Source organism: Rhinolophus sinicus, linkage group LG16 (assembly GCF_036562045.2).
Source record: "Rhinolophus sinicus isolate RSC01 linkage group LG16, ASM3656204v1, whole genome shotgun sequence".
NCBI classification, from domain to species: Eukaryota; Metazoa; Chordata; class Mammalia; order Chiroptera; family Rhinolophidae; genus Rhinolophus; species Rhinolophus sinicus.
The window spans coordinates 32,649,311-32,677,117 of record NC_133765.1 but is presented as its reverse complement, the minus strand read 5'-3'; the positions used below and the strand labels follow the sequence as shown (position 1 = coordinate 32,677,117).

At 40.7% G+C, this 27,807-nt stretch overlaps 1 protein-coding gene across 2 annotated transcripts; it reads right to left on the bottom strand.

Annotated features, from left to right (window-relative positions):
- Nucleotides 1-530: 530 nt before the first annotated feature.
- BRAP (BRCA1 associated protein) lies at nt 531-27,789 on the bottom strand. Of its 2 annotated transcripts, XM_074321054.1 has the most exons (13): nt 27,527-27,785; nt 25,836-25,921; nt 25,606-25,767; nt 24,467-24,665; nt 23,119-23,308; nt 18,447-18,560; nt 16,651-16,799; nt 13,088-13,163; nt 12,487-12,625; nt 12,028-12,137; nt 9,746-9,835; nt 4,972-5,075; nt 531-2,927 (listed from the first exon to the last, which is right to left on the bottom strand). In XM_074321054.1, the coding sequence occupies exons 3-13, from the start codon at nt 25,757-25,759 to the stop codon at nt 2,564-2,566; spliced, it is 1,689 nt and encodes a 562-aa protein (XP_074177155.1). In that variant the 5' UTR covers nt 25,760-25,767; nt 25,836-25,921; nt 27,527-27,785; the 3' UTR covers nt 531-2,563. The 2 variants fall into 2 exon arrangements, with proteins under 2 accessions (XP_074177155.1, XP_019589438.1); XM_019733879.2 differs by lacking the exon at nt 25,836-25,921 and having other exon boundaries at nt 27,527-27,789.
- Nucleotides 27,790-27,807: the final 18 nt, after the last annotated feature.

Below are 27,807 nucleotides of genomic sequence, written 5' to 3'. Positions count from 1 at the left end.
AGGGGTCTCCAAGTGATGACAGAAAGTGGTTCATTCGTGCGTGATCTGCCCAGTTTTCCACACATTGCTGGCTCGGCTGTTTAAGAGTTTCTCAGCCCTTTCAATGTGCAGGCAAGGAAGGGGTGGGTCACTTCAGTGTTTCATCTTACCCAGTGTATCCTAACAAGTCACACTGGTGACAGTTTCCAAAAATAAACAATCTCAGTGTGGTGTTGGGGCTAGAAAAAAGTCTCAGGTGTATAAATTGATTACTTTAAGTTTGCAAAAGAGTTGTGCCTGGGTCTTCTCCTATCCCAAACGTCCAAATTCAGATAATTTTTCCTCTTCTGTATCTGTTCAGGTACTTATTATTAGTTTGGGAAGTTGAAGCAAAGGGGTAGAAAGAATAATCATCTAGCTGCTCACTATATTATTGCAGGGTTGATTTTTATGTTGCTTTTTAAATTTGGGCCACTGATACTTAGATTATTTAGATACAAGCTCCCAAGCAAATGTCAATCAGAGAGACACAAATTTCACATGGGGCAGAATCATTTCAACGTTTGGTTACTTTAATGCAATTTCATTGTTCAAGGTAGTATGGATGTTAAGTGGTTCACTTCCATCCTGAAGAAAACACCAATAGCTTCTATCTTATGTAATTTTGTCAAATTCAAACTGACTTTTTAACCATTTTTTAAAACATTTTTTTATATATCTTGGTAAGATTTTTATTTTTCTGCAACATTTAAAAAAAACCTTCAAGTAGTTTGGAAACATTTGCCTATTTGCTCATTCCTCTGGGCACAGCCTTTCAGAACATTTATCCCACCTCTACTGAAAATCTGTACTCTCCCGGCTGGTGGTAGGGCTGCTTGATGGAGGTGATCACAGAGAAATGAGGAGCCAGCAAGCTTTGTGAACTACTTCTAATTCTCTTCATTAGTATGCTGCAATCCACCCCAGCTTCTGCAAGGTCAGACATGCAAGACAAGTACTTGGCCAAAAAAGCAGGATTCTAACTAGTGTAAAAATAGATTTTAAATAAAATAGAATCTCTATAGGAAAGAGAATTAGGTTACGCTTTACATTCCCACTCTTGCTCTACGATATCTGTGTATGTAAGTCCAAGGGTGACTTATAGAGTTGGTCTGCCTTAAGTGAAAACTGAGAATGTTTGAGTACATTCATTTTGCAAAATTACAGGTAAGGTTCTTTGGGAAATGCTGCAGCACATCCCACAACCATGGATGGTGATTAGCAACACAGCTGGTGTGCTAACAGGTAACTTGTAAGACATTTAGGTCAAAGGGGATGAGGTCTAACCATAGGTTAAAAAACAATTCTGAAACGTGGTAACTTGAACTTTGGCTAATTATGAAGCAGAAAACAAACTCACCATTTAACAGTGTGTCTTGTTAACCGATTCAGCTCCCTCTTTTGGAAGCTAAATTCCAAAGGCTCGTACTTTTAATTTTGCTCAGTTACTGCACATTATGAATTATTTGACGTTTATGTTTCTACAGAAAGTACACAGCCCCTCTGTTGGCTCACAACAAGCATTAAATGACTGTTTTAAAGGAGGCTCTGTTAAAATTCTAATTTTCGGATTCGGAAACAGCCTTTGGTTATATCTTGAAAGAGTAATTGAAAATCTGCCCAAGCTCCCTCTAGCCGCAACCTGAACATGCAGCGCAATCATCTGTAAACATTCAGAAAATACTGATCCCAGCAAAATACACAATCCGCTAGTCAGAGGCTTCACTCTACATTTTCAGATGGAAGATAAAACTGCCTGCTTATTCCTGCAAGATGCTAGGAAACCCACTCTGAGATCTGAGTCTTGGAGCCACCATGAAGCCTCCTCCATATTCGAGGTTCAGAGTGAGGTGGAGAGTCATCAAAAATAAACAAAGTGGAAACACCACCATTTTTCCTACACTGTGTCTACTCCGTCTGTTGCGGGTTGTTTGTTTTTCCTGGCTAGCCCTAGAGCAAGAAGATATGGCTGCCGGAGACAAGCCAGTGCCTGGTTTATAGGCCCAGCCTCTTTTCATATAACATTTAATCAGCGCTTCTATTCCCAGAGGCAGGGAGGGATGACAACGATAGGAGACCAATGCTGGGAGTTGTCAGAAATCCTCAGGAGCCAATGCGAACCTCTCTCTAAGGCAGCTGCTATGACCTCAGGGAGCTTCGATGCTTTCGTACTGGGTAACTTTACCTACCGACCCCAGAACTGAATGTCAAACACACCAACTCAATAAATACAATGGAAAAATACACAGATTTGGGGGCATCTATCAAGTCGGAAGGCAAAATGGTCATTAGAATGTCTGAGGTTAGTGAACTGTTACAGTTGAAAAAAGCAGCCACCTTTTAAAACGCTGCCCATTTCCATCAGCTCCCCTAGGCAGCACCCTGTACATTCATCAAACCACACACTAGCAAATGAAAGACCCAAACGATTGCAGCTTGATCCGCACTTATACTTACTTAGGGCCCAGCCTCACATTTAACCGAAGGCCCCAGCGCCCCCTTGCACCAGGGAAAAGTCTCAAGACACCTTCAGTGTCTCTGAAGGTCACTTGCCCCTCTTGCTGCGGCCCTTCCTGGAGGGCAGCTTCCCACTGCCCCCCGAAGAGGGGGTGCTGGAGGCGGAGGCCATGGCAATGTTGATCTGTCCCTCCTGTATCTCCTGCCGGGTCTCAGCAGGCAGGTGGTTGATCTTCTGCTGCGTCTCTAGGTAGAACATGACATCACGCAGCTGCTCCTGGATCTCGGTGATCTGCAGATCCTTCTGGTCACAGGTCTCCTTCAAAATCCTCTCCTCCTCCTTCAGCTTGTTCTGCAGGAGGACCTGATTGGCTCGCAAACATTTGTTCATTTCCTGCTCCTCTTTGAGCTCTGTGGAGAGTTTGGCTACTTTTGTGTTTAGCTGAGTGCACCTTTTGCAAAACAAAGGAAGACAAAAAGCATGTTTTTCATTTGCTGACACAGTCCCCTTTCTGCTCTGAGATGAACAGGGGGCCATCACCTCAGAATCCGTTCAGGGCAGACTCCTCCCTCCATAGCCAGGGCGACTGGTTTGCTGTCATTGCAACAACTACACAAAGCAAGAATTTTGCTATAGTTAACCCAAGTGTGGCTTCAAGATAATTTTTTTTTTTAAGCACAGACATTTTTCCACAGCAGAAATTATTCTGTGATTCACGGTAAAACTTCTACTGCTTCTCTGTTTTGCAGGCAGGGGTTACACAGGTGGCTTAGAGATGATAACTACGATAGAGAAGTGACGGAAAAGTGACATTCTCGGAGAGTCAAGCGATCTGACCTTACTGCACTTGCTGGAGAAGGGATCTCAAAAATAGGGATTCCTTATTCTTGACGCCTGATCTTACTCATAAGTAAAGAATCACAAATTTAAACACCATTTTTATGTATCAGAATGCCAAAGATCTCACACGGGAGAAAAGAGGCATTCCCACACACTGGCACTGGAGTGTGAACTGGTACAAACTCTCTGCAAGTCAACTTGGCAATAAGTAGAAAGTCAAAATTTCACATGCCCTTTAACACAGCTATTGTACTTCTAGGAACTTACCCTATAAAATAGATATACTCAGGACGGCCCTGAACAACACATGGAGAAAGACGCTCATCGCAACATTGTTTACAGTAGTGTAAGATGTGAGACAACTTAAATGTCCATCAACAGAGACTAGTTAAAATTACTATGAGCCTGCTACCCAGTGGAATACCACGCAGCCATTGCAAAGATCAAGTTAGGGCTAGGTGTGCCAGCATGAAAAAAATCTCTAAAACAGAGTATTTTACTAAATAGAACACCTGACATTATTCAAATTTTGCAGGGAAAAAAAAAAGAACGTACGTGAGATGTTTATACAGATACAGCAAAGACCTGGGAGAGTAAATATTCACTGGTACCATGAATAACGGTAGCCTCTAGAGAGCGGGACCTAGGGCATGAGAGGAAACTTCCAGTTTTAACTTTTTAATTCTTTAATACAGTTCAATTTGTTAGGGTGCTGACAGTATAGGAGAATTTCTCATTTTTATTTCTATTAATGTTGTAGTATTGTTTTTACAACAGTTAAAAAACACCTTTGGTGAAGAGTTTCTATGTGGGGTGATGCAAAATTTAGGAAACAGATGGCAATAGTTCTACAACAGTGTGAATGTACTTAATGCCACTGAACTGCACACTTAAAAATGGTAAAATGGCAAATTTTATTATACAGATTTTTACCACCCACACAAAAAAACTATTTAAAAACAAATCCAACTTTTGATAGTGGGCAAAATGAGTGAAGTATATATGGGAACTCTTTGTTACTATCTTGGCAACTTCTGTAAATCTAAATTTACTCCAAAATAAAAGATCTATTAAAAAAAGCTTTTAAAGAACAATTATCCCTCTTAAATTTTTTATCCATTTGTCTAGAGGTAAAAATCCAGTTATTTTTGTGCATATAACTTAAGCCAGAAAAGCAATTTCAACCAGTAGCAACTATCTTCCCAAATAACAGTAGTAGAGTATATTCTTGCTATGCTGTTCCTGAATTTTTTGCTCCATATTTTGACCTTTAATTCATGTCCAAGACCAAAACACATGCCATCTCCAGCTTAGATACAGTCTCTTTCCTAACTGACAGTTCTTAGCCGCCACAGCTCCGAGAAGCTACAGGCTCCGGGCACAAGGAAACTGCAGGCAAAAGTGGAAGATATTTGTGCATACCATAAGCACACAGATACCAGGAAAGGACAATGCATTCCGTATGGCATGAAACACCGAGTTTTTTAACAAACAGGAAGTCACAGTAAGCTTGCTCCATATATAGGGAAATCCCTGAAAACCTGGTGATACACATACTTGAAAATAAGTGTTTCATAGGAATGAAGGAAATTATCTTTTTATGGAGCCTATTACAATCAAATTTCTCAGTTGAAGAATAGACCAATTATACCTACTTTCTTTCCACAGACTGCTTTTCTTTTAGGAGATCATTTAGTCTGTGCTCCAGGTTATCACATTTCTCAATTGTTTCTTTAAATTTGGTCTTCATGTTGTTAATCTGAAAGAGCAAACAGAGATGAGTTTCATTTTACAAACACAAAGTTGTGTGGTCTTTAGGGCTAACTTTGCCTTTTTTTTTTTTTTTTCAATTGCATGTATATAACTTTGACAACCCAAACTTAGAAAAGGGGAGACAATCATTTTAAAAAACTCCTGTAACGGGAATTAAATAAATTGAGAAATCTTTTTTTTCTTACTATTTCTCTATACCACGATGAAGCTGCTGAATGTGAAGTGAAACTGCTCGAAAGCAAAGACAGTTTCAGGCAGTAGAGCAAGGGCCTCCCACTCTTACACCTCACCATTGTTTTTTCTCCTCCTGAGATTACATTCTGAAAATTATCCAAATAATCCAAGAAACGAATCTAATCCAAGAAACGTGTGATGGCTGATTCTGTTTCAGGTCCCCTCCCAAATTCACTGTTAATTTTCTCATGAAGTCATATGAAACATTATCAGTTCTTGTTTTATTGAATTTATTTATAAAGGCAATCTATATATGGAACTAATTCATATTACACTGTCTTAGAAACTAAGAGAATTGACAAATCCTGCTGTATTATGTGTCAGACAGCAGCAACCCTAGCCAAGAGTCTGCTGAAGTCTAGCTAGGCAGACACCGGATTCACTCCGGTGTGAAGATCTGCAGACTTGGCAAATGTCTCAAGTCTCCTACTCTAAGGACATGGGGAGATGAGGTGGGAAGAAGTAGTGAGGCTGGGGGAACCATGAGGCAATAGCAATAGTAACTGAAAGTGGCTGAGAATTTAAATCCTATGGCCCAGACACCTGCTATGTATTTTACAAATATTATTCATATTTTTGATTTTTTTTTCTTTTTAAAGAAGTCCCTTTAACATTTCTTGTAATACCAGTTTGGTGGTGATGAACTCTTAGCTTTTTCTTATCTGGGAAGCTCTTTATCTGTCCTTTGATTCTAAATGATAGCTTTGTTGGTTAACCTTGGTGGTAGGTTGTTGCTTTTCATTATTTTGAGTATTTCGTGCCCATCCCTACTGGCCGGCAAAGTTTCTGTTGAGAAATCAGCTGACAGTCGTATGGGAGCTCCCTTGTACCTAGGTAAATACCTTTCTCCTGATGCTTTTAAGATTCTTTCATTGGCATTTTAATTATGATATGTCTTGGTGTGGGCCTCTTTGGGTTCATCTTGTTTGGGACTCTGCACTTCCTAGGCTTGTATGTCTATTTGCTTCACCTGGTGAGGGAAGCTTTTCTTTAGTTATTTCTTTATATGTTTTCAATTCCTTGCTCTCTCTCTTCTTCTGGTACCGCTATGATGCAAATGTTGGCACTCTTGATGTTGTCCCAGAGGCCCCTTAAACTATCCGCATTTTTTGGATTCTTTTTGCCTTTGCTGCTCTGATGGGGTGTTTCTGGTTACTGTGTTTTCCAAATTGTTGACTTGCTCTTCTGGTTCATCTAATTTGTTGAATCCTTCTGGTGTATTCTTCATTTCAGTTATTGTATTTTTCACTTCTGACTGGTTCTTTTTTATAAAATTTTCTATCTCCATCACTTCTGGTATATGGCAATTTCTGGTATTCGTCAAATAAAAACATTATGGTGTGTCTTCATCCACTATATTCACCGGATCTGGCACCATGCGACTTCTGGCTCTTCCCCAAAGTCAAAATGATTCAGGACATCGGGGCAGCTATAATAGGGCTACTAAAGACACTCACGAAAGAGGACTTCCAGAACTGTTTCAGAAAGTGGCAACAATGATGGGATAAGTGTGTTAGAAGTGAGGGGGAGTATTCTGAGGAGGGTTACTGGCAATGTGTCTTTTACTGTAACAAATTTTTAAAAATTTAAACATTCACTGTATTGTTTGATCACACCTTGTAAATGTGACAAACTTAGGTATTTTACACCTATCATATTCTTTTTAATAAAAATGCCAGTTGTGATCCACCAAACTCATTTCCCAGTCCACAGCTAGAAAAAAAAAAAAAGGATACACATAGATCTAGAGGTCCAAAGAGAAAAGAGGTATGTTGAGGGCAAGTCACCTGTCCTGACGGCCTACTCTATGTTCTCCATACCTGGCCCTATTAAAACTAAGAACCTTTAAGTGGGCATGAGCTTCATGTTCTAGAACAGACATTCTATAATAACTGTACTACCTAAGGCATTGGGAGACAGGAATAGTATCATTGAAACACACAATTAATTTCAACCCTCACCCCCAACCACACGCTAACTTTATAGGAGGCCCATGAACAGGAATCTGTCAGTGAAACCCATGGTGCATTACTGTTCCTCCTTGCATGTGCTCTACCGCTGGAGGTGCCAACACACAGAGGACTGGTCCAACGGAGGACAGTGGCAGGAACAAAAGGCTCGCATCATCCAATAACTTATGGACAAGCAACCTTTGTTATTAGAAAACAAAACATCTTTTTCAAGCCCTGGGAGTTTTTATTTAGGGTGGCCCTTGCCTTCATCTTACCCCTACCTAAACATAAACACAAGTTTCATAGTTTTTAGCTTCTCTGGCTCTTGGCTTTTCATGGGTATGTGTTAGAGAATGCAGTTAATCCTAAAGAATCTTAAAAGGCACAGAGAATCCTGAGCTTAGCTGTCAAGGGTCTGCACGAAGCACTTTAGGTGGTCACGCTGGTATAGTCCATAGAAAAACCCATTAGTGAGGCTGCTCGGGTTGCCAGTGCCCCACCTCGGGAGTCCGTCACTTGACATCAGGTGGCCATGACCCATGCTCTCTGTCCTGAGTGCTTCAGGACACGTCCTTCCCCCATGTACGCCAATCAACCCCAATTCAGAACTAGTATGTCAAGTCACCTTGAGCACCTCTGAAAGGCACTTCCATTGCTTGGAAAGTTCTTGTAAGAATTTCATCATGAACTTCTTTTTTTTTAAATGTATGTACTTTTAAGTTTATATAATAATAATAAATTTTTTATTTTTTTTATTTTAAGGAGGGCGCACAGCTCACTGTGGCCCATGTGGGGATCAAACTAGCAACCGTGGTGTTACCGTGTTTCCCCGCAAACAAGACCTAGCCATATCATCAGCTCTAATGCATCTTTTGGAGCAAAAATTAATGTAAGACCTGGTCTTATCTTATATTAAAATAAGACCGGGTCTTGTATTAATTTTTGCTCCAAAAGATGCATTAGAGCTCATGGTCCGGCTAGGTCTTATTTTCAGGGAAACACAGTATTAGCACCACGTTCTAACCAACTGAGCTAACCGGCTACCCCCTCATCAAGAACTTTTAACTAAAGATCATTTTAAAGCTGATGTTAAGCCTTTAAAAACCTGATTTCTCCTCATCTGTAGGCATGCTCAGAAGCAGGGCCCACGGGCCTGGCATAAAGTGAGAGTTTGGCCCTGCCTGCTAAGCTCCAGGATAATCCCAGCTACTCGAAGGTGAGCCCCAGGCCCAGCTCTGCAGTCCGTACCGGAAGGCCCAGTCACTGGTGGGGATTCATCAAGTGATTAAAATAATCATTTAAAAAATTTAGAAGCTTTTATTTAGTACTAAAGGAATCAAGGAATTATGAACACTGTTCGTAGGTCCAGAAAATGGTTCTCAGAATCCTAGTTAAATATTAACCCTCAAGTGTTCATTGGTTTCCAAAATCCTTTTGTTGGACCCTCAGGATTCTTTGTAAATGCTGAAAACAAAGGGAAAACCAAGCAGGTGGAGTTCTGAACCCTCCACCTGGGTCTCCACCCAAATCACCCCACTTTCTCTTTTACCCACTGGAGTACAGAATGGCATCTTGTTTAAGGGATTATTTCGTTACAATCTGAAAACCACTACCCTAGACCAATAAGACACAGTGGTGACCACTGAAGCTCCAGCTGCTCAATTTTGTTTCCATCAACTTCGAAGTAACATCTTGTTGCCTCAGAGGCCCATGCTCGGCTCCCCAAAGCAGCTGTTCCCAAGTTGACAAACCAACTGGCTGACTCAAATTACAACCGTCATGTACATTTTTTTTAACAGAACTGCACAAGGCACTGGAAAACCTGATTGAAGTTAACTAACAAACAAACAACGCCCCAACCCCAAAATACTAAAGCCTTTAAATCCAAGGATTCTTTTTTCCTTTCTTTTTTTTAGGGTACATACCAGGTATTTTATTTCTTCCTTTGTACAGTATAGAGCTCAGCATACAATATGATTTTAATATTCTTGATTTAGTAATCCTAGGTGAGAATACATGTCTGCTTCCCCTCCTTCTTAAATTATACTTAGTTGATTGCATTTGCAATAGAGTATTTTTGTCTCCTCCTTTTCCTCTTTTTGACTAATTTTATTCTCATTGTGGTCTAGAATTTCCTGTTCCCTGATACTGCCTTCACAGGCTCAGTCTCTAATATAATGACAACTCAGGGGTTTACCACTTCTCTCTGGAATCATGATCTTGAGTTAGATTACAGGGGTGAGCCATTTGATTCCAAATTCTTGTTTTCTTTTTTCTATCCCCCAACTCCGGCTTTATGAGACACAACTGACATACGTATAACAAAGGTTTCTTTTTAGAGGCAGAACAGTTCTCTATCTGTATTATCAGACTAAGAAGGAAGATTCTAAGGTTCCGTTTTCCCTGTGCTCTGCCTTTTCCCTCCCCGATGCCATGTGCCATTTCAGCAGTCACTAAGCCAGAAACTTACTTCTTCTGCTGTGTCCTTCTCTATTCGAACTATCTTGTTTTCCCAGTAGATTCGCTGAGATTCCAGCTGGCTTGTTAGTAAATATGAATACTAGAAACATAGAGAATAAACACCAAAATATAAGTCACTGTTGTAAGTCTCTGAAATTCAATTAAAACCTGACTTTTAATGACCTATGAAGTAAGAGTAACCATCAGAATATACATTGAACCTTGGTTCCACTCTATACTCACTACACCACAATCACACTCCTGTACTCTGGGTTAATCTAGTCAGGGACAAACAGACAAATGTACGTGAAAAAAAAACACGTATGTTTCTCTTTAGCTGACTTTAAGAAGAACCACACAGTTTTAAAATTAAAGTGTAACTCAAACCAGCTCATTCTTCCCCTACGCCCCCCCCCCCCCCCACGCACCAGGAGACTGTCAGTGTGCCTCCCAGCCTTGGGTTACGCTCCCTCTCAGCTCCTTTAGCACTCTGCCTGTCATTAATAGTACTTGTAACACCAGCATTTAATCAGTGGTTTACCTGCCTGTCCCCCTGACTGGGCTGTGAACTCTTTGAAAGTGAGGGTTACATCTTTATTTCTGTACCCCCAGTGCCTGGAACATGCTAGATGTCAAGAAATGTTTGCTGCCTGACGACATGAATGAATAGCGCTGTGTAACTACAGGGAAAGGATAGGCGGCTTCTGACAGTAGGACTTCTGAAAGAAAGTGAGATTTGAGAGGGCTCTTGACAGCCAGGAGGAGGAGACAGACAGAGATCTGATTCCAGAGAACTACTAGACCTAGATGTGAGCTGTGGATGTTTAAGTCTCTTCAGAGATGAAATAGTAACACCAGTGGCTGGGGTCTAGGGTTTGGAGAGATGGGGGTCTATGGAAAGCTCTGGGGTATTATATTGAGAAATGTGGGCCAAGGAATGGAAAGATCACATCTGCATTTTAGACTATTCTAGGAGACTAGACGAAACTGAAACATGTTTGTAGGCTAGAGAAGAGACTGAAGGTGCAACAAAGAGAAAGGACAACTGGGAGAATGGATATGTCACTAGAATGCAATTTTCATGAGGACAGGCAGTTTGATGCTGTATTCCCACCACCAGGAAAAGTGGCTGACAGACAGCAGCCCTCAGTAAATATTCACTGACATACTTACAGTTATTGTGGAATGGTTACTTATTCTAAAAATGTAAAAGGTTTGAACTTTTGTCATAACAATACAATTTATTAATGGTAACATCAGCCTTATTTTAGGCCCTTCTACCGAATCTATCAGACATTAAAAGTCTAAACATGAGCAAGTTTTCAAATATCCCTACCCTCTCAAGGTTAAGGTATGTTTTTAAAACAATCATTTTGAAATTTATGTGAAACAGGACTCATATTAAACTTCTCCTTTGTTAACATAAAATTGATACTACATTGATTTTATAGTAGATGCGATTTACTGCTATAGAGAAAACCAGCTTGTGCTCATTTTATTGTTTCTTCAAATATATGAATACCTTAACAATGGCTTTATGTATCTAAGCGTCAAATTCAGCACATATATACTTTGAGTATACATTTGAATATGTAAGCCTCTAATTCATAAAACGCCAGCCTAATATATACAGAAAAGCTTCTTGGGCACAGAAAGATGCTAGACGGGTTTCCTCTTTCTGACCAAGTCTGCTCAGTCTCCAACTGCTACTGAAATGCCTACAGGAAGGTTATTAACTTCCAGTTTTATAGCAGCTTACAAAGGGCAGTCTTAATACTAGAGCTTGGGACAATGAGAAACATCACTTTGAAAATACCGTAAGGCACAGGGGACAGCCGGCCCGGTGGTTCAGGTGGTTGGGGCGCCGTGCTCCTAACGCTGAAGTCGCCGGCAGACAGCGAGAGCTGCTGTGAGAGGCCGACTGACAGCCAACTGCCTCAGCCAGGGGGGAGCGCAAGGCTCATAATACCAGCGTGGGCCAGGGAGCTGTGTCCTACACAACTAGACTGAGAAACAACAGCTTGAACTGGAGTGGGGGGGAGGCAGAAGAAGAATGGGGAAATTTAAAAATTAAAAAATAAAAAATAGTAAGGTACCGTGAAATTTAGATTTTCAAAGAAAGTCAGACAAAATAAAAATATTTTCATAATCCTTCACAGCAATAATAGAACTTTAAAAAAAGCTGACATGCAGAGTAAATGGCAATATTAAAAGCCCAAACCACCTTTCAAGTTAGAATAGTAAAAAGCAGTAGAAATAGGTATTTCATAATTACTAATAATGTTATCTTACCTCTAATTGTAAGGCATCTATTTTCTCTTCCTGGCAAGTATCACCCTCACATTCATACTGTACTATTTTTCCATCTGTTTTACTTGCAACCAGTCGATGGACATAATTATCTAAAGAAAAGAATGAGTCAACCAAGGCACATTTCTCTCAGAATGAAAAGCATCTTCATGAGCTTTTAACTTTGACCAAATTTTTGTTTTTCCAGATCTAAATTGCGATATTTCTTTAACAGTGGGCTAAATCATTTGAATTTGAAAAAAGAATGAGAGGGCAAGAGTGGAAGTATTAACTCTCTTTATAGCATGCAATTCAGGCCATTCACAGGACGTAGTGCCCTATAGGGCTCGAGTTTGCCACAAGTATCAGGCAGATGTCAAGCTGGGAGAGAAAGTAGCAAGGTTCTGAAGGAGAGGTGTTCATACAGAATGCACCAAATTAGAGAATGCGAGTGGGGTTCACCTCCAGCATAGTCCCAGACCCGATGGTTGGTGAGCTGCATGGCATAGGTGTGCTGGGTTTCCTCAAAGTGCTTATAAGCGTGTCGACTTACATATCGTCCACATCCTATGTGGCCGCATATTAAACAAATCCAAAGGTTCTGCCAAGAAGAAGGTTTGATCTTAATTAGTTATATAAAAAAATACATGATCTGCCCCACTGAGAGTGGGAAGGGGGCTGACACAGAATAAAATTTAGAGTTGTTTCTACAGGAGTTTTGAATAAATGTGTTTAAAACCCAACAAGCAAGGATGCTTTTATGGGTCAATCATTTTCTAGCTCCGATTTTTATGGAGCACTATATAAATACGTAGCAAGAAAAAATTTCTCATTTATCAATAAAAGACAGGGCTTTTTCAAAGAACAAAGAATAAAAACATGAAGTATTTTGTTTAGGAGTCAAATAATCTTTGTAGTTATATTTCTTGACTGACCCTAGACAAAAAGAAAAAAACATCAGTCTTGAAAAAGCATTTACAAGAATTTAAGCCATGCAAGGCAGAAGAAAAACCCAGACAGTTAAAGTTGTGTTCATTATTCTTTCCCGCTACCCGTTACTTACTTCCTGAACACCACATTCAAAACACTTATTTTCTTCTACTGGCTCTGGAGTTTGACAGTATCGGCAAACGGGACACCTATCCAGGACACCAAAAGATAATGGTACAGATTAAATAAAAAAGACAGCTGTTACACAACCCAAAAATCAAAAGCTGAATTTTAAATCCTCACTCTTATGTTCTTTTATCATAACTAAAAATATCATTCAAAAGACACTTTCGAGCTATTCTCAAACAAAAGGAAAAAATATAAAATCCTGATAAAGCAGAAGAAAAGGGAGCAATCTCATTACCTTTTCCCACTCCTTATCTAAAGCTTACATAATCAAAGAACTAAATATTTATAGGTTAGGATTAGGGACTTGAGACAAGTTATTAATTTTGTTTCATGTCTGGTTATCCATGTAAAGTATTTTTACTCTAAACACTCTACCTTGTCCCCACTTCCCAAAGGTTTAAGTCATTTAAAATGTACCCTGTCTGCTCAAGGTTGCTCCTAAGAGTTGGCGCTAAAATCTGTAGTAAATTTCACCAAATTATTAAAAAAAAAAAAAATGTTACTATAATTCCTGAAACACGTGACATTTTCCCATACAATGAGCATCATATGGAAGAAGATACCACTGCACTGTGAGTACTCAAATTTCGATTTATAAAAAGCCAATAAAAATGGCACTGAAGCCAAATTCATAGATACACAGAGTAGAAAGGTGGTTACCAGTGGCCGGGGGGAGGGAAAACGGGGGTACAATATTTCAGTTACGCAAGATGAGTAAGTTCTGCAAAGCTGGTGTATATCAATGTGACTACAGTTGACAATATTATACTGTGTACTTGAAATTTGCTAACAAGGTAGAACTTGGGTGTTCTCACCACCAGTAAAAAAAGGAAGACAAAAAGGGAAACGGCAAAGGTATGAAGTGGCAGATATGTTGACTGGCTTGGTTGTGGTGAATAGTTCAGTGTATACATATGTTGGGTCATCAAGTCATACACCTTAAATATATACAATTTCTGACTGTCAATTATACCTTAATAAAGATGAAAAAACAGGGGGGCATTGAAAAACAATTCATTAACCCTTTTCTGTTATACTCAAGACAAAATAACTAAGTACCAGTCATGAATATTTGTGTCAGATGAGTAGAAGTACTAGAAAGTGAGTTATAGTTGAGCCTAACTGAATTGGTGCCAAACAGAAAGAATGCTCACAATGCAATGAGTATCAGTTTGTTACCCAACTAAGTAAATAAAACCAAGAAAAGGAAATTAGCAGGAATAACACTTGGTTCTTGTCACAGATAAGGAATCTGTGTTTCCAAAGAGAAAGCTAAAGGATCTAGTCTGTCTGTTTCTTTATTATCAAGAAAAGACAGAAGACAAACTTGAAGAAATAACAAAATGGCAGCTGGTAAGCAGCAGACATCTTGTCAGAGGTAAAAACTAGCTCTGTCACCACTTTGGTCTGCTTGGTGGCTACAGTAGTGGTTGGATAAGAAAACAAATTAATTCTGAAATGTAATTTTCTACATTGTGACAGAATGATCTTTCTGAAATGTATGATCCTGAGAATAAAAAGGGAAAAACTTACAAAAATAAACTATCTGCACTATACCACTAGCACTCTATGATATACCATCTCATCTATTAAAAAAATAATTAAGTTTATTAAATTTTCCTGCCTTCCCCTCCAAAAATAATTCCTGAGGAGATATTTGAGGAAACCCTCCTAGAATATCCTTCCCTGTCATCTCCATGTGTCAAAAAACCACCCTTCGAGACCTGGTACCAATGCTACTTCCTCCACGCAGCCCTCCCTGACCACCCTGGTGGGGAAGCCATCTCTACATCCTCCAATCTCTACCCAGAATCGTGTGTGTTTATGTATATGAGTATAGTCCCTTAGCAGCCTGAACTTCCCTGAGGAGGATCTGTGTCCGATTCTCTCCCATCAGCACCCAGGCCTGTACTATGCATATACTGAGGCTTAAAACCTACTTGCTGAAGGACCTGCATGTTTAGTGGGGGCAGCTGCCAGGCCTCACACCCCATCCTGAATTCCAGTTCCAGTTCTGGCCTTCTCTGGCCACGGCACTTCCAATATGCTAACTTTCACCTCTATAAAATGAGGAGGTTGTACAAGATGGTTATTGAAGAAACTTCCCACTTTAAAACACTATGGTTCTACAAGTATGACGCTTAACCTGTACTGAAAGTAAAACTGGGGTGGTGGTGAACAAAAAGGTGTCCAGAACTTATACGGTGTGGCAGATGGACACAAGATACAGAAAAACACTTTATGGAATGCACACATCTCAGTGTGGTTTTATTCACGGCAAATTTAAACCTAGCCAATTCTTCCCCAATGATGCCACGCAACTGACTGAGGACTCCATAGAAAAGATTCTTTTGCAGCTAAATAAGCTATGGAAAACCCAGGGTTTATTATCTGCTCAAGAATATTTGAGTTCCTACTATGTACCAGGTCACCTGCTAGGTATGAGGGGTACAGCAATGAGCAAGCTAGACAAGGCCCCCGCTGTGTGAAAGCTACCACTCTTGTGGTCACTTGGGGATGGAGACGAGATCCCTGTGGACTCTCACAGCTAACTTCTGGGCTTTGCATGTGATCTTCCCCTTCCCACATACGCCCCCCGCCCCCCCACTGCCCTCTCTCTGGTCCCTTCACGTGGCTAACTCCTACTCATCCTCCTTGAGATACCACTTCTCAGACAGCCCTGGCTGCGTCAGGGCCCTAGTTCTGCAGTCACAACACTGCATACTGCTCCTTTCTAACACCTGTTATGGCTGTGACTTCACATTTATTTGTATGATTATTTGATTCTGCATCTTCCTCTCTGTACTGGGAAACCCACGAAGCCAGCGTCTGATTTACCTTTCTAGCTAAGTCCCACCCACTGCGCAGTTTGCAAAGGGAGCAACAAACCTCAATTGAAAAAAAAAGGTACAGGTTACTTACACCTCAGTTCTTTATGTGCCCAATGCCGCCCTACAAATAAGGCCTCTGTTGCCCTGGGAAACAGGACACTGTAGGTGTGTATGTGCTTCATATTTAGTGAATGCTATTACTATTGATTATTGAGCCATCAATATTATCAACAATGTGATAAATCTAAAACGTTAGATTGCTACAATCCAGTGGATAAGAAAGCGAAAGAAAGTAAATGACAGACATCAGTGCAGGTGATAAATACAATTTTAGACCTAGATTTCATTTTCGTATGAGAGCTTCAAAGCTAAGGCTTTTTTGTTGTTGTTCTCCTTCTCTGGCTCTTGGAAGGAAACAATAACTCACACTGCTTTGGGAAATTCTACAAGGATTCAAAATCAGCATACTAAAGGACTTGGTCTGAGAATGCTGATTCCCATGTAAACTGAAGGAAGTAAAGAAAAATGGAAGGCCCTTCCATGTGACCTCATTACTATTGTGGAGCCCAGGTTTAGACAGTCAAATACTTGGAATGGTTCATTTTTGGTGGTGGATCTTTTGAATTCTGGGTAATCGTGGGCTTTGCTAGGGTGGGATACGAGTTCCTGCACTCACGTCGTGTCGTCCCAGCGTTGCAGACACTGGCTGTGGAAGCTGTGGTTACATAACGTGGTGAGGATGCCATTCACAGACTCATCCATGCGCTCCAGACACACCGTGCACTTGGGGAGCTCGGTCAGGTCCATCACGGGGAGACTGGCGCCCTACAGGGAAACACCTCACGTAAGCCTCACTCTTCACCCACTGGTTCTCATTTTAAAAAAAAACAATAGTTTTCCTGTGGCTTTTTGCCTCCTGGCAGTATGTTTTCAACACTATTGCTCTGTGCGAATAATTTAAATTGGTAAGATTTTCATTCATTCAACAAATACTGATAGAGTACCTCCTATATTCCCAGGTACTGGGGACATGGAGGTGAACAAAACAAAGACCCCTGTCCTCACGGAGCTGACGTTATAGGAAGGAAGACTGCTGCTGAAACTTTAACAGAGGATCTAAAATGTTACCAGACTCTGAGCTCTTACTCTAAAGGTCTGTGACTATAACAGAACACAAATGAATAAAAGCAACAGAATAGGAATGGATCTGAATAATTTTTCCACAGAGTAAACTGAAACTTAACACATTATACTAAGTGATAATAGTATCGACAACAATGCTGTTATTTACTTATTCATTTAACACATACTTATTAAGTCCCTGCTATGTGTGTCAGACCCTGTTCTATCTGTGGAACAATGGTGAGCAAAAACAGATTCAGTAAGTCCCAAAAAACAAAGTCAGCCCCTGCCCTCAGAGAGCTTAAAATCTAGTAGAGAGACAAAAATCAAGTTTAAAAAAAAGTATACCAATAGTCTTAAGTGCTATGAAAGAAAAGCAAAAAACAGGAAGCTATAACAGGGTGTGACATAGGGGACATATGGTTTAGGTGGTCAAGAATGGCACCCCAGGACACTAATTTTCTATCTGAGCCCCACCAGCTGTAAGACGAGCAGGAATTAATGAGGCAAAGGTGGGGAGGCACACACAGGCGGACAGGCTGAGAAAAATCACGTTAATCTATGGTCCATGAAGAGTAGATATTTACAGGAAATCTCTCAAGACGCTGAGTTCATTCAGAGAAAAGACTCTCTAAAATTGAGGCCTTGCCCAGAACCTGGCAGAAAGGAAGCCTGATTTTATCACTTATCAATTTTTATTTTACCTCATCTAATGATAGAACAATCTAATCAGAACTTATTTCCAACAAGCTGATTTAGGTCTATTTTAAAAGAAAAGACATCTTAAAAATATAATACAGTTGAATCTGCTACTTTACAAAATGATTCAAGTGAGTACCTATTGGAGGAAAGGTTACCAGGGAGGATGGCAGATCAGAGCAATTACAAACTGCTAGCAAAACAGAATAAAAAATTAAGATTAAGGGCTGAAATTTAAAACAAAAACACTTCTTTTAGGCTCCAAATGATGTTTTATCTATGTAGAATAGATGAACACTCAATTTCAATACTATAGATATCCTTTTTTTATTTATTTTATGGTTTTGGACAATCTAAAAAAACTTAAGATAAAAGGCACCATTTTAAAGTATACAATTCGGTGTTTTTTTAATATAGTCACAAGTTTGAGCAACCATCCCCACTATCTAATTCTGGAACATTTCTATCACCCCAGAAAGAAACCTCGTATTCATTAGCAGTTATTCTCCATTCCTCTGTTCCCCACACCTCTGGCAACCACCAATCTTTCTGTAGACTGGCCTACGCTGGACATTTCCACAGATACCTTAACATTCAACTTTATACTATTCTAATATATTTATATCAAATACAAGAATTATTCACACTTACATCTTCAGATTTCAGTACTTCAGCCCTTTCCACATAGACCAGCTGGCAAACATCATCTTCTATTGAGTTGAACTGGCGGCCATTGCATGCCACGTAAAAACTATCTGCATCGGCCTAGGTATACCAATGGGGGGAAAGAAAAAATTGAGAGATCCTGAAAACATGCTCTATATTCAAGATGCATAGCAGCAATTATTCTCTTCATCAGCTTTTAAAATTTATAATTAGGAGAGAAAGCAACCACCAAAAGTAACATCTCGAAACAGGAAGCAGGTTCATAGGCTAATCGAACTCTGCAAGATAGTTTTACTTGAATGAGCAGAAGCTACTGAAGTGCAATAAGCTGACAGCTAGTTCAATTTTAATATTCAACCAGTAACGGTCAACATTTCCCTTGGTATCAGTACTTTCCGTACCTCTAGTCAGCACTTTCACAGCAGCTGAAAGTAAACACTTATTTTTGGAAAGCTTGGAACCAAATCATAACTGACGATTCTTGGGAAATAATTAAAAAACCAAACAGGCAGCATCTATGTTAGAAAAAATAAAGCACCAGTGGTACTGGTATGGAGTACCATACCAGATAGCTAAGGATCCCATTAGAAGAGTTTAAACAAACTAGTGTGTAATACCAAAAGCAAAACTCTTGGCCAAGATCAAGATGAACCAGCTTGTAAAATATTAAGTCTCATTAGTATTGGAACCAAAAATAGATGAATCAGAAACAATCCCTTTTAGGCAAAGCTGCAAAGGCACATGCGCATTTGTGAACATGGACACAAGTAAATCAAACCTTCTAGTCTATCCTTAGTAGAAAGTAATAAAGAGGTGACTTCAGTTTTTAAACTCAGCAATTTTTAGAGGCAGCTGGGAAGCCAAGGCTTTTCTGGATTCCACTGCCACGTAGCTACTAGCGCAAGCATAGGAAGTTGTGCTTTGGCCCTACCAAGGTAGACAAGCTGCTTGCGGGGAGGGAGGGTGTTCTGCAAAAGGAAATGCCACACCGCCAACCTCCAGGAAGAGATTCAAGTCTGTACCAGGCAAAAATAATCCTGTCTACCTTCACAGGGTCCTGAATCTTACAGCCAAAGCTTGTAAGCTTTTCAGCAGCTTTTAATTTCACTCCGATGACGTAATTCAAGCATGGATTCTTGATTATTTACGCTTTCTTAAATGACCAAACGAGCTAAACAGCTGAAGAAGGATGACCAGTTCTGAACATAGTTACATTGGGGAGGGGGAGAGGCGCTTCCTTCCAGCAAACAGCCTATGTATTGGGTACAAGGCATTTTAACTTCAAAATGTTAAAAGCTACTGCTTAGATAATACCTCTCCTTCACACTAAGCAGAGGCAACCTAACACGGCTGCCCCCAGTCTTGACGAGCAATGGCTTTTTCTTGAAATGCTTATCGATGAGTAAGTGTCACACTGAGCAAATGGATCCATGTCCTGAAGGAGGCGACTGCCTGGAAGTGAGGGCCACAGGTTGGCTCTTCGGGGCCTGAAGCACCACCAGGAGCTGCTGCAGCTGCTCCAGCGGAGGGAGCAAAGGCAGAGCCTCGTCAGACCTCCAGCTCTGTACACGCTCACTAAGCGACTGCCTCCTCGGAGGAAGGGGCCAGGTTTGTGACATTGGGTGTGTGGATAAAGTCTACTCAATACCACATAAATTATTCCTTTCTTGGGGGAGTTGTTTAGACCAAAGACATGTACGTTTTAAACACGCTGATTTCTCCTTTAACATCTTGGTATTGGAAATGTAGCTTCACTTGTTTAAGTCTTTACTGAGTACCCAGCATATGCCAGGCTCTGCGCTCTGCACCAGGACGAGAGTAGGGAACAAAACACACACGCTTCCTACCTCACCTCGCCAAATGCACAAAAAAGCCTGAGGCTAAGGGCAAAAAACCAAGGAACAACTCTTTCACCTAAAATGATTGCATGGTATGGAGCTCAAAATTTAGAGAAACCCAGCTTTTTATTTTTTTCTCCCTAGTGCTTGTTCTTATTGTTCTCTTCTCAGGATAAACTCAAGAAAAAGAAACATCCATTATAATCAAGGTTTTACTGTCATGCTCATCGACTGCAGTGTTGAGAACTTAGTTTTACTTCTCAAAAGATGGGTCTCCTAGGCTGCCCTAAGCATGCAAGTGAAAATGAGCCAACACACTCTGTTGAGAGGTGATCTGTCCTGTTTGTCCCCAAGAACTCCAAAATTGAACCCCCTCCTACCTTCCTGTGTCCTGATGAATGACAAATTCCTTAACCGAAGACTGTTTCCTAAAGGTCACAGTGTAAGTGTGTAAGCACACTGCCAGCATAAAGCTGAGGCTAAAAGAAATTCAAGAAATTATGAGATAGAGAGAAGGCCTATTAGTTCTTAATCAAAATTCTCTGCTGGGAAAAAGAAAGCAATAATATAGTTAGCTGCCCAGGCTATGGAGTCAGGCTGCCATTTAGTAAGTGTTCAGCAGTGGGTGGCTACTGAGTCTATTATTCTCTTTAGAGTCTAATATTAACTTAATGTCAAGTCTTATACTAAGAGGGTGTTTTTAGGCCTTAGAAAGTCCCTGGTAGGATATGCCTCGGACCCTAAGATCCAGCATCAACAATAAATACAACCCATGCTACCATGGGTTCTTCCCTGTGGGGAAGAGCATGCAGCAAGCAGTTTGAAAGTCTCAGAAAACAACTGTCAACTTGAGCAACCTGCACTTGGTCACAAGACAGAGATGGACAGTGCAGATGTACAAAGAAAATCCATTAACAGTAAGAGAAAATTTCCACGGTATTATCTGCACATTACAAAGCACTTGCTCTAGAGAAGTTTTCAGGTTTATTAGGCTTCAGATTATTTAACGGGTCTAATATATTCTCAAACATTTTTTTCCCAATATGTTGCTGTGACTCTTCCTGTTACTTGCTGATCACCCTTAATTTTAAAGTAGAAGCTATAACTATTTCCACGACACAATTTCTTGCAGACAGTGACTATTTTCCCTTCCCCACACTTTCATGCCACTCCTACTGGAAGAGGGGTACGCCCCAGGCGTTAGAAGTGAGGGCTCAGTCCCAGCTCAGTTACTAATTTCTAGCCGTGTAGCCCTGGACTAGTCACCAGCCTCTCTCTGCAGTCCGTTTCCTCATTTGTAAAACAAGGATCACAACAGTACTCGACTATCCCATAGGGTTACAGTGAGGATTAAGTGAGGTGCTGCACGCTCAGCAGTGACTGGCACAGAACAAGCAGTCAGTAAATGCAGCCCGTTAACCATCACTATCCTTACGGTCCCCTGTGCAAACAAATGTAAGAGGTGTGATGTGCCACTTGCTCATTGTTGGCAAAGCTCTTCAGTGACCTTGGGAGGTCTCTTGACAGTTAGTTAAAGCAGTTGTTTTAAGTGCTTTTCTGTTCTCAATGTCGACTTGTGAAGTCTAAGTCTGCAGGATAGTTGAAACATATGTTTTAAATGTCTCCTTTAATGGTGGGTGCTTTGAAAGGCTAAAGGTAACACCCTCTTGTATACAAAGCTCCACACTAAGAGTTCTCTTTCTATGGGCCACAGAACAGGTACACATAAAATCCAACTCTTCTCTTAATTTCCTTCCCATGGCCTAAAAATGGCTGCTACTGTTGTCACCTCTGGATTCCCATAATGAGGAAGGAGGAAATGGTAAGTGGGCCTTGTGTCATGGGCTCCCTTTCACCCACAAACCTCAGTGACCAGTCAGAGGCAATGGCAAATGATCCTACAGGCACCCATTTTTGTCAATCTGCAAGTTGGAACTATTTATCTGGGGTAAATGCAGGAAGGCTGTTTATCAATGAGGTGAGAAAGAAGTCACTTACAACAAAGAAGTAGCTTATTTCAAAACCTAAGGAATGGACAAATACAACAGGCTATTAAAAAAACAAATTGAATGAAACCTACAGCTAAGGGAATTCTTCAATAACCTGAATATCTAAAGCCTACTTCACTTTTATATCCGTATAGAAATATGCACTCGTAAGAAGGAACATGTAAAACCAAAAGAATATCTTTCTCACATCTTTAGAACTAAGACAGAAAATGTTTCCTAATGCAACAAGTAAAATGGAGTGGAAGGCAATACCTTATATCAAAAACTATCTGTTATAATATACAAGTACTTTTAAAAACTGAAAATAACACCATTCTTTCAGTGTTTGTCTCTCTATTGCAGTGATTTCCGATCAGAACTCTAAAACATCTTTAATACTTCAAGAAATGTCACAAAATTTTTTAAAAAAAGGACCTCATTTTCTAAAATGTGCCAAAGAATATCTTTTAAAAAGAGAATGAAAGCAGCAGGGGCATAGTGTTATAATGGTAAATAATAATTTAGTGCCAACTTAAAAACGTTTGGGAACTACTGCTCTACTGGAGTAATTACTACTAGATGAACAAACAAACAAACAAACAAACACAACCCTAGATTTCATAGCTTAAAAAGTATGGGTATGAATTAGAATTTTCTGTTAATAAATTTAGAAGTATTTCTAAAATTACAATAATTACAATAACCCTAGAAGATACTCATTACCAAGAATCGTAAATGCAAAATGTTGCAAAATCACACACAGCTAGAATCATACAGTTTCAAAAAACACAGTTTCTGTGGCAAAGAGCTTTTTAATATCTTAACTTTTACCTGTGCACTAAACTTTATCAGCACCATATATTGATTTGGAGTAGAGTCTCTGATGATTTTCATTTGTTCAATTACTTCATTAAATGGGGCGACAAACTTCATAAGGTCATGACTGGTCATTGTAGCAGGGACTGTGAGAATACACAGCATGGCACTGCGCCTCACATCTTCTTTTAAGGAGGTCATCTTACTAATAAGACAACAATTAGACTGTCTTGAATAGATGAGGTAGTTAGTTCAGACAACACTATTTAGACAACTTTTATGTCCAAGAAAATAGGAAAAAATAAAACTTGTAATACTTTACAAATCAACTTAAACAGCTTATTATTTTAACGGCAAATACACACGGGTAATTGTAGAATCCCTTAAACATGTCTGCAATGGAGGTTAAAGTAAGCTTCGAAATGTTCTGTATTACACCCACCACTGACATTTTTAATCTTCAGTTAAAGGCTTGTTATGATTATACTCATAAATCTGCATTAGGCAAATACGCAATTTGTGTTTAATTCTCATTAGCTTTTTATAATAATAATAATCTCTCATTACATAACTTAGAAGCACAACTCTATGGCCTTCTCTCAAAGGGTCTAAAAGAGAAAAGAGCTCTAAATATGAGAAAGAGAATTCTGAACCATGAGGATGTGACTCTGAAGATTACAGAACGTGTTGCTGGGTTGGAATAGCTGGCACAGGGGGGAAAGAAAACCCTCCCACAACTGCAATTTGTTTTTGAAATGCTGCACACTCACTTCAACAGCTGTGATCCAAAATGGCTACCTGAGTATTCGCTGTTTCCCAGTGGGAACTTAGCAAATAAGTTAGGACAAGAACAGCCTTTAGAGAGATCAGCTACCAAGCAGCCCAGGAGCTGATGGCCCAACTTATAGGTTATCTTGTCAAATGCTTCCTTTCCTTTGGCCTCCAGCAAGCTTTGTTTGGACCACAGAAAAGGGTAAAAAGAGGTGTGAAACTGCAATCCATCAATTGACTTCTTAGCAGCTTTCATAAAAATTTGGTGGGGATATGAAACTACAGGGATATATGGATTATTTATAATTTTTCTTTTCTATCTTCCTTCTTTACAACTTTCTAATCATCTTGCATGCCTATCTTCTCAGGGAATACTTTTCCTAGGAAGTGTATCTACACATTTCTCTTATGAGGAGAAGCTTTGACCCAATCTACAAGAGTAACCAAATGCCAACATCTAAGAATAACACACAATATACGAAAGTACTATCTTTTTGAAGCTTAAAATATTCACTTCCCTTCAGGGCAAGAGGTTTTTCTCTGCCCTAAGACAAAAAACAGACCAGCTCAAAAGGAAAAAGGTTTTTCTTACTTTGTCTTGTATAGATGCATAATGCCATGAACTATTTCAACTGATGGATTTCCACTGAAGAATGAAATCTGATCTGGAAGCTGTTTGGACGGAGAATCAGGAGCAGCGTTTATGCTTTCTTTACTTTGATCTTTACTTCTCTGTGCAGTGGGGGATGCTTCTGAAGACTTTCCTTCTTCCATGGTAGCTTTCAGCTCATCTTTCACAAATCAAAAATTAGCAGATGATAAACTGATAGGAAATATGCTGAAGGATTCTAATCAGACTAAAATTTTGAGTCAGAAGAATAAATTTTGACAGAGAAATTATAATGTGTTACATTAAGAACTATATTAACATGGGGGCTGCTGGATGGTTCAGTTGGTTAGAGCACGGGCTCTCAACAACAAGGTTGTCAGTTCAATTCCCGCATGGGATGGTGGGCTGTGCCCCCTGCAACTGAAATTGAAAATGGCAACTGGACTTGGAGCTGAGCTATGCCCTCCACAACTAGATTGAAGGACAACGACTTGGAGCTGATGGGCCCTGGAGAAACACTGTCCCCCAATAATCCCCAATAAAATAAAAATAAAAAAAGGACTATATTCACAGAACAGTGTTTGGGGCATCTCAACAAAAAAGTGCTCTTTGCCCCATAAAAGTTTCATTAATAGCCTCAGAAACTCAAGGATGGCTCTTACATTTGTCAGGAAGACAATAAAAGCAGGTGTCTTCCATCACGCACTCCTAAGTGGGACAAACATTCAAGGCTGTTAAGTTTGCAAATCAAACCTACCAGTTCTAAGCACCTCCATGCTGGAGATGTGGTAGACATCCACTCCGCTGGTTGGAGTGAGTTGGCAGAGCAGGCAGGGAGAGACACACACATGCTTATCTGGATTTATGCATGATTTGCCACTGACCTAGATGGTAAGTGGCTCTCCTCACTGAATAGAGTTGTCAACCCAGCTTGTTAGGATTAATTTAGGAGAAATATTTGGAGAAGCTGAAACGTGGTTTGACAATCTCATGTAAGGCGGCACATAGTCAGTGAAAGATAGAAGCATGCTAGAGGTCAAAATCATGGGCTCACTAACATGTAAAACAAGCAACCAGGGGCTTACATTACAAAAGAGGGTGTAGGGTTTTAGAAAGGATACCTGGGTTGGACTTCATGGTCTCAATGATCATATCTGTCATTTCTCGACGGCCAAGATGCTGATGTATGATTGCTGCTTTCTCCCCTGGTGACTTCCCTTCTAAACAGGCTACAGCTGAAGCTAGTGTCTTCTTTTTGATCTCCTCATCAGACATTTCCCCAGCTAAAGAACACATGAATGATTAATACCTGATAATAAAACAGGCTCCTCTCCACTCTCGATGTACCCACCAATTGGTTTCCTTTTTCTCTCTGCTTCCTTCCCTGAAGATATTAAGATGCCTTTGCAGTGCCCATCTCCCTCACCTCTGGGGCTCCTGCAGTACCAAGCAGACAGTCAGTAAACACCCAGTGCCATAAATTCAGAAATGCAGAACTGTTCTAGTGAAACGATTCACTTTAAAGCAAACCAATGAGAGTAAGAGCTTAAAGGTTTGAGGGTGATTATACCCAGATGAACCAACTTTTTTGTAATACCTGGTAAAGTACAACTGTGTATTGAGCCCAAACGAAGGTATCAAGTCACTATCATTAACAAGTAAAACTTTCAAAAACCGTTAGGGGTAGTCTCCTTAAACCACCTATGTTAACCTCATGCCATGAATTGTATTCTGAAAATCGGCAATCACTGTCTTAAATCAATGAAACACAAAAATGGAAAAGGAATTTGGAGACTCAACTGAAATACCCTTAATATAAGTTCTATCAGGGCAGGGATAAGGCCTATTTTGCCCACCACTTACACCACAGTGCCTAGCACGCACTGGAAGCTTTTTAAAGATTTACTGAATGACCAAATGAATCAATGACTGACCCACGTAGAAGTGTGTATGTGGCTAATGAGGACTTTGTTGACTTTTAGACTCAGAGATCACTTTTGGCCTTTGGAAAATGTCCATCATAACTCATTAAATCGTATTCAATCTTTAATTTGCAGCTCTAAAATTCACATACTCGGGAAAATTTACCATGACACCATCCATACCTGCTCTAGTCTCCCTCCCCAAACCAAACACATCCTCTTATAATAGTTCTCCATACTGTTTCTTTCTTACCTTCACAGCACTGACCACACTTTTAATTCTACCTTTATTTTGTAACTCATCTGTCTTCCCCAATGAACTGCTGGGGCCAATAAAGCAGGGATTCTGATCCTGCGCACAACTAAAGCTCCGGCAGACAGTAGCATTCAACAAGTATTTCTTGAGGGAATGTTGTCAGGTAATCGTTGGAGGTCCAAGGAACAGTCATAGCTGCATTTCCCTCCTAAGGAGGTTGTGTGGCTGGTAATGAACAGCTCAGACTCTTCAAGTCCAGCTCTCTGAATTAGAACCCCCGTTTCACCACTTACAGATAATCGCGGGCAAGTCATTCAATCACCTGGCTTCAGTTTCCCACTTTGTATGTAAAAAGGGGCATCTACCCATGTAACCTAATAGAGTTGTTAATTAAAGATAAGACGCACAAGTACAGTACTGGGATATAGGAAACGTACAAATGTGAGTTATAAATTATCACTATTGTTACAAGGAGCCTGAATGAATATATTTTCAAAGAGGAACGATTTAATTAAACCAAGGACCCTCATCGTCGCTGAAATCCAGTCCCTGCCTTCACAAAGCCAAGAGGAAAACAACCTACAAAACTCGACTGTAACCCAGGGCGGAGGCGACGCGCCAGGTATAAACAAGAGTGCCCGTGGGAAGGCACCGAGAGGGAGGGACCGGGAAGGGCGTCCCAGCGTCGACACCTGGGAAGGCCTCCTCAGGAAGGACGGAATGAGAGGGAACCGGCCCCCTTTGCTTCTTCCCGAAGAAACAGCTCTCGCTGCGGCCTTTCCCGGAGCCCGTACTTTAGGAGGACCAGCTCCCCCCGGGGCCCAGGCGCGAGAACAGGGAAGGCGGCGAGGCCGCAGGACTTACCCGCGGCGCTGAAGCCGAAGCCGGCGGGGACGGGCGAGTGTTCTGCGAGCTCCAGTCGGATAACAACCAGTGACACACTCATAGGGCAGGCGCTGGCCGGCGCGGGCCCCGGCGGGCTCAGGAGAGGCTGGGACGCGAGCCGACAGGCCGAGCGGCCCGGTGTGAGCAGCGCCGCCACCACCTCAGCGCCACTGCCGCCGCCTCAGCAGCAGCAGCAGCAGCACCAGCAGCTCCTCGCGCAGCCCTCAGCGCCACAACAACTTCCACTTCCGCCTCCCGGC

What these genes read in the sequence shown, in the direction of transcription:
- BRAP (XM_019733879.2), bottom strand. Translation starts at nt 27,608, where the DNA reads ATGAGTGTGTCACTGGTTGTTATCCGACTGGAGCTCGCAGAACACTCG. An exon ending in GACCATGAAGTCCAACCCAG is followed by an intron (nt 24,666 to 25,605) that starts GTATCCTTTCTA and finishes GATTTGTGAAAG; the next exon opens with ATGAGCTGAAAGCTACCATG. An exon ending in AAGCAGTCTGTGGAAAGAAA is followed by an intron (nt 2,928 to 4,971) that starts GTAGGTATAATT and finishes GTTTTGCAAAAG; the next exon opens with GTGCACTCAGCTAAACACAA.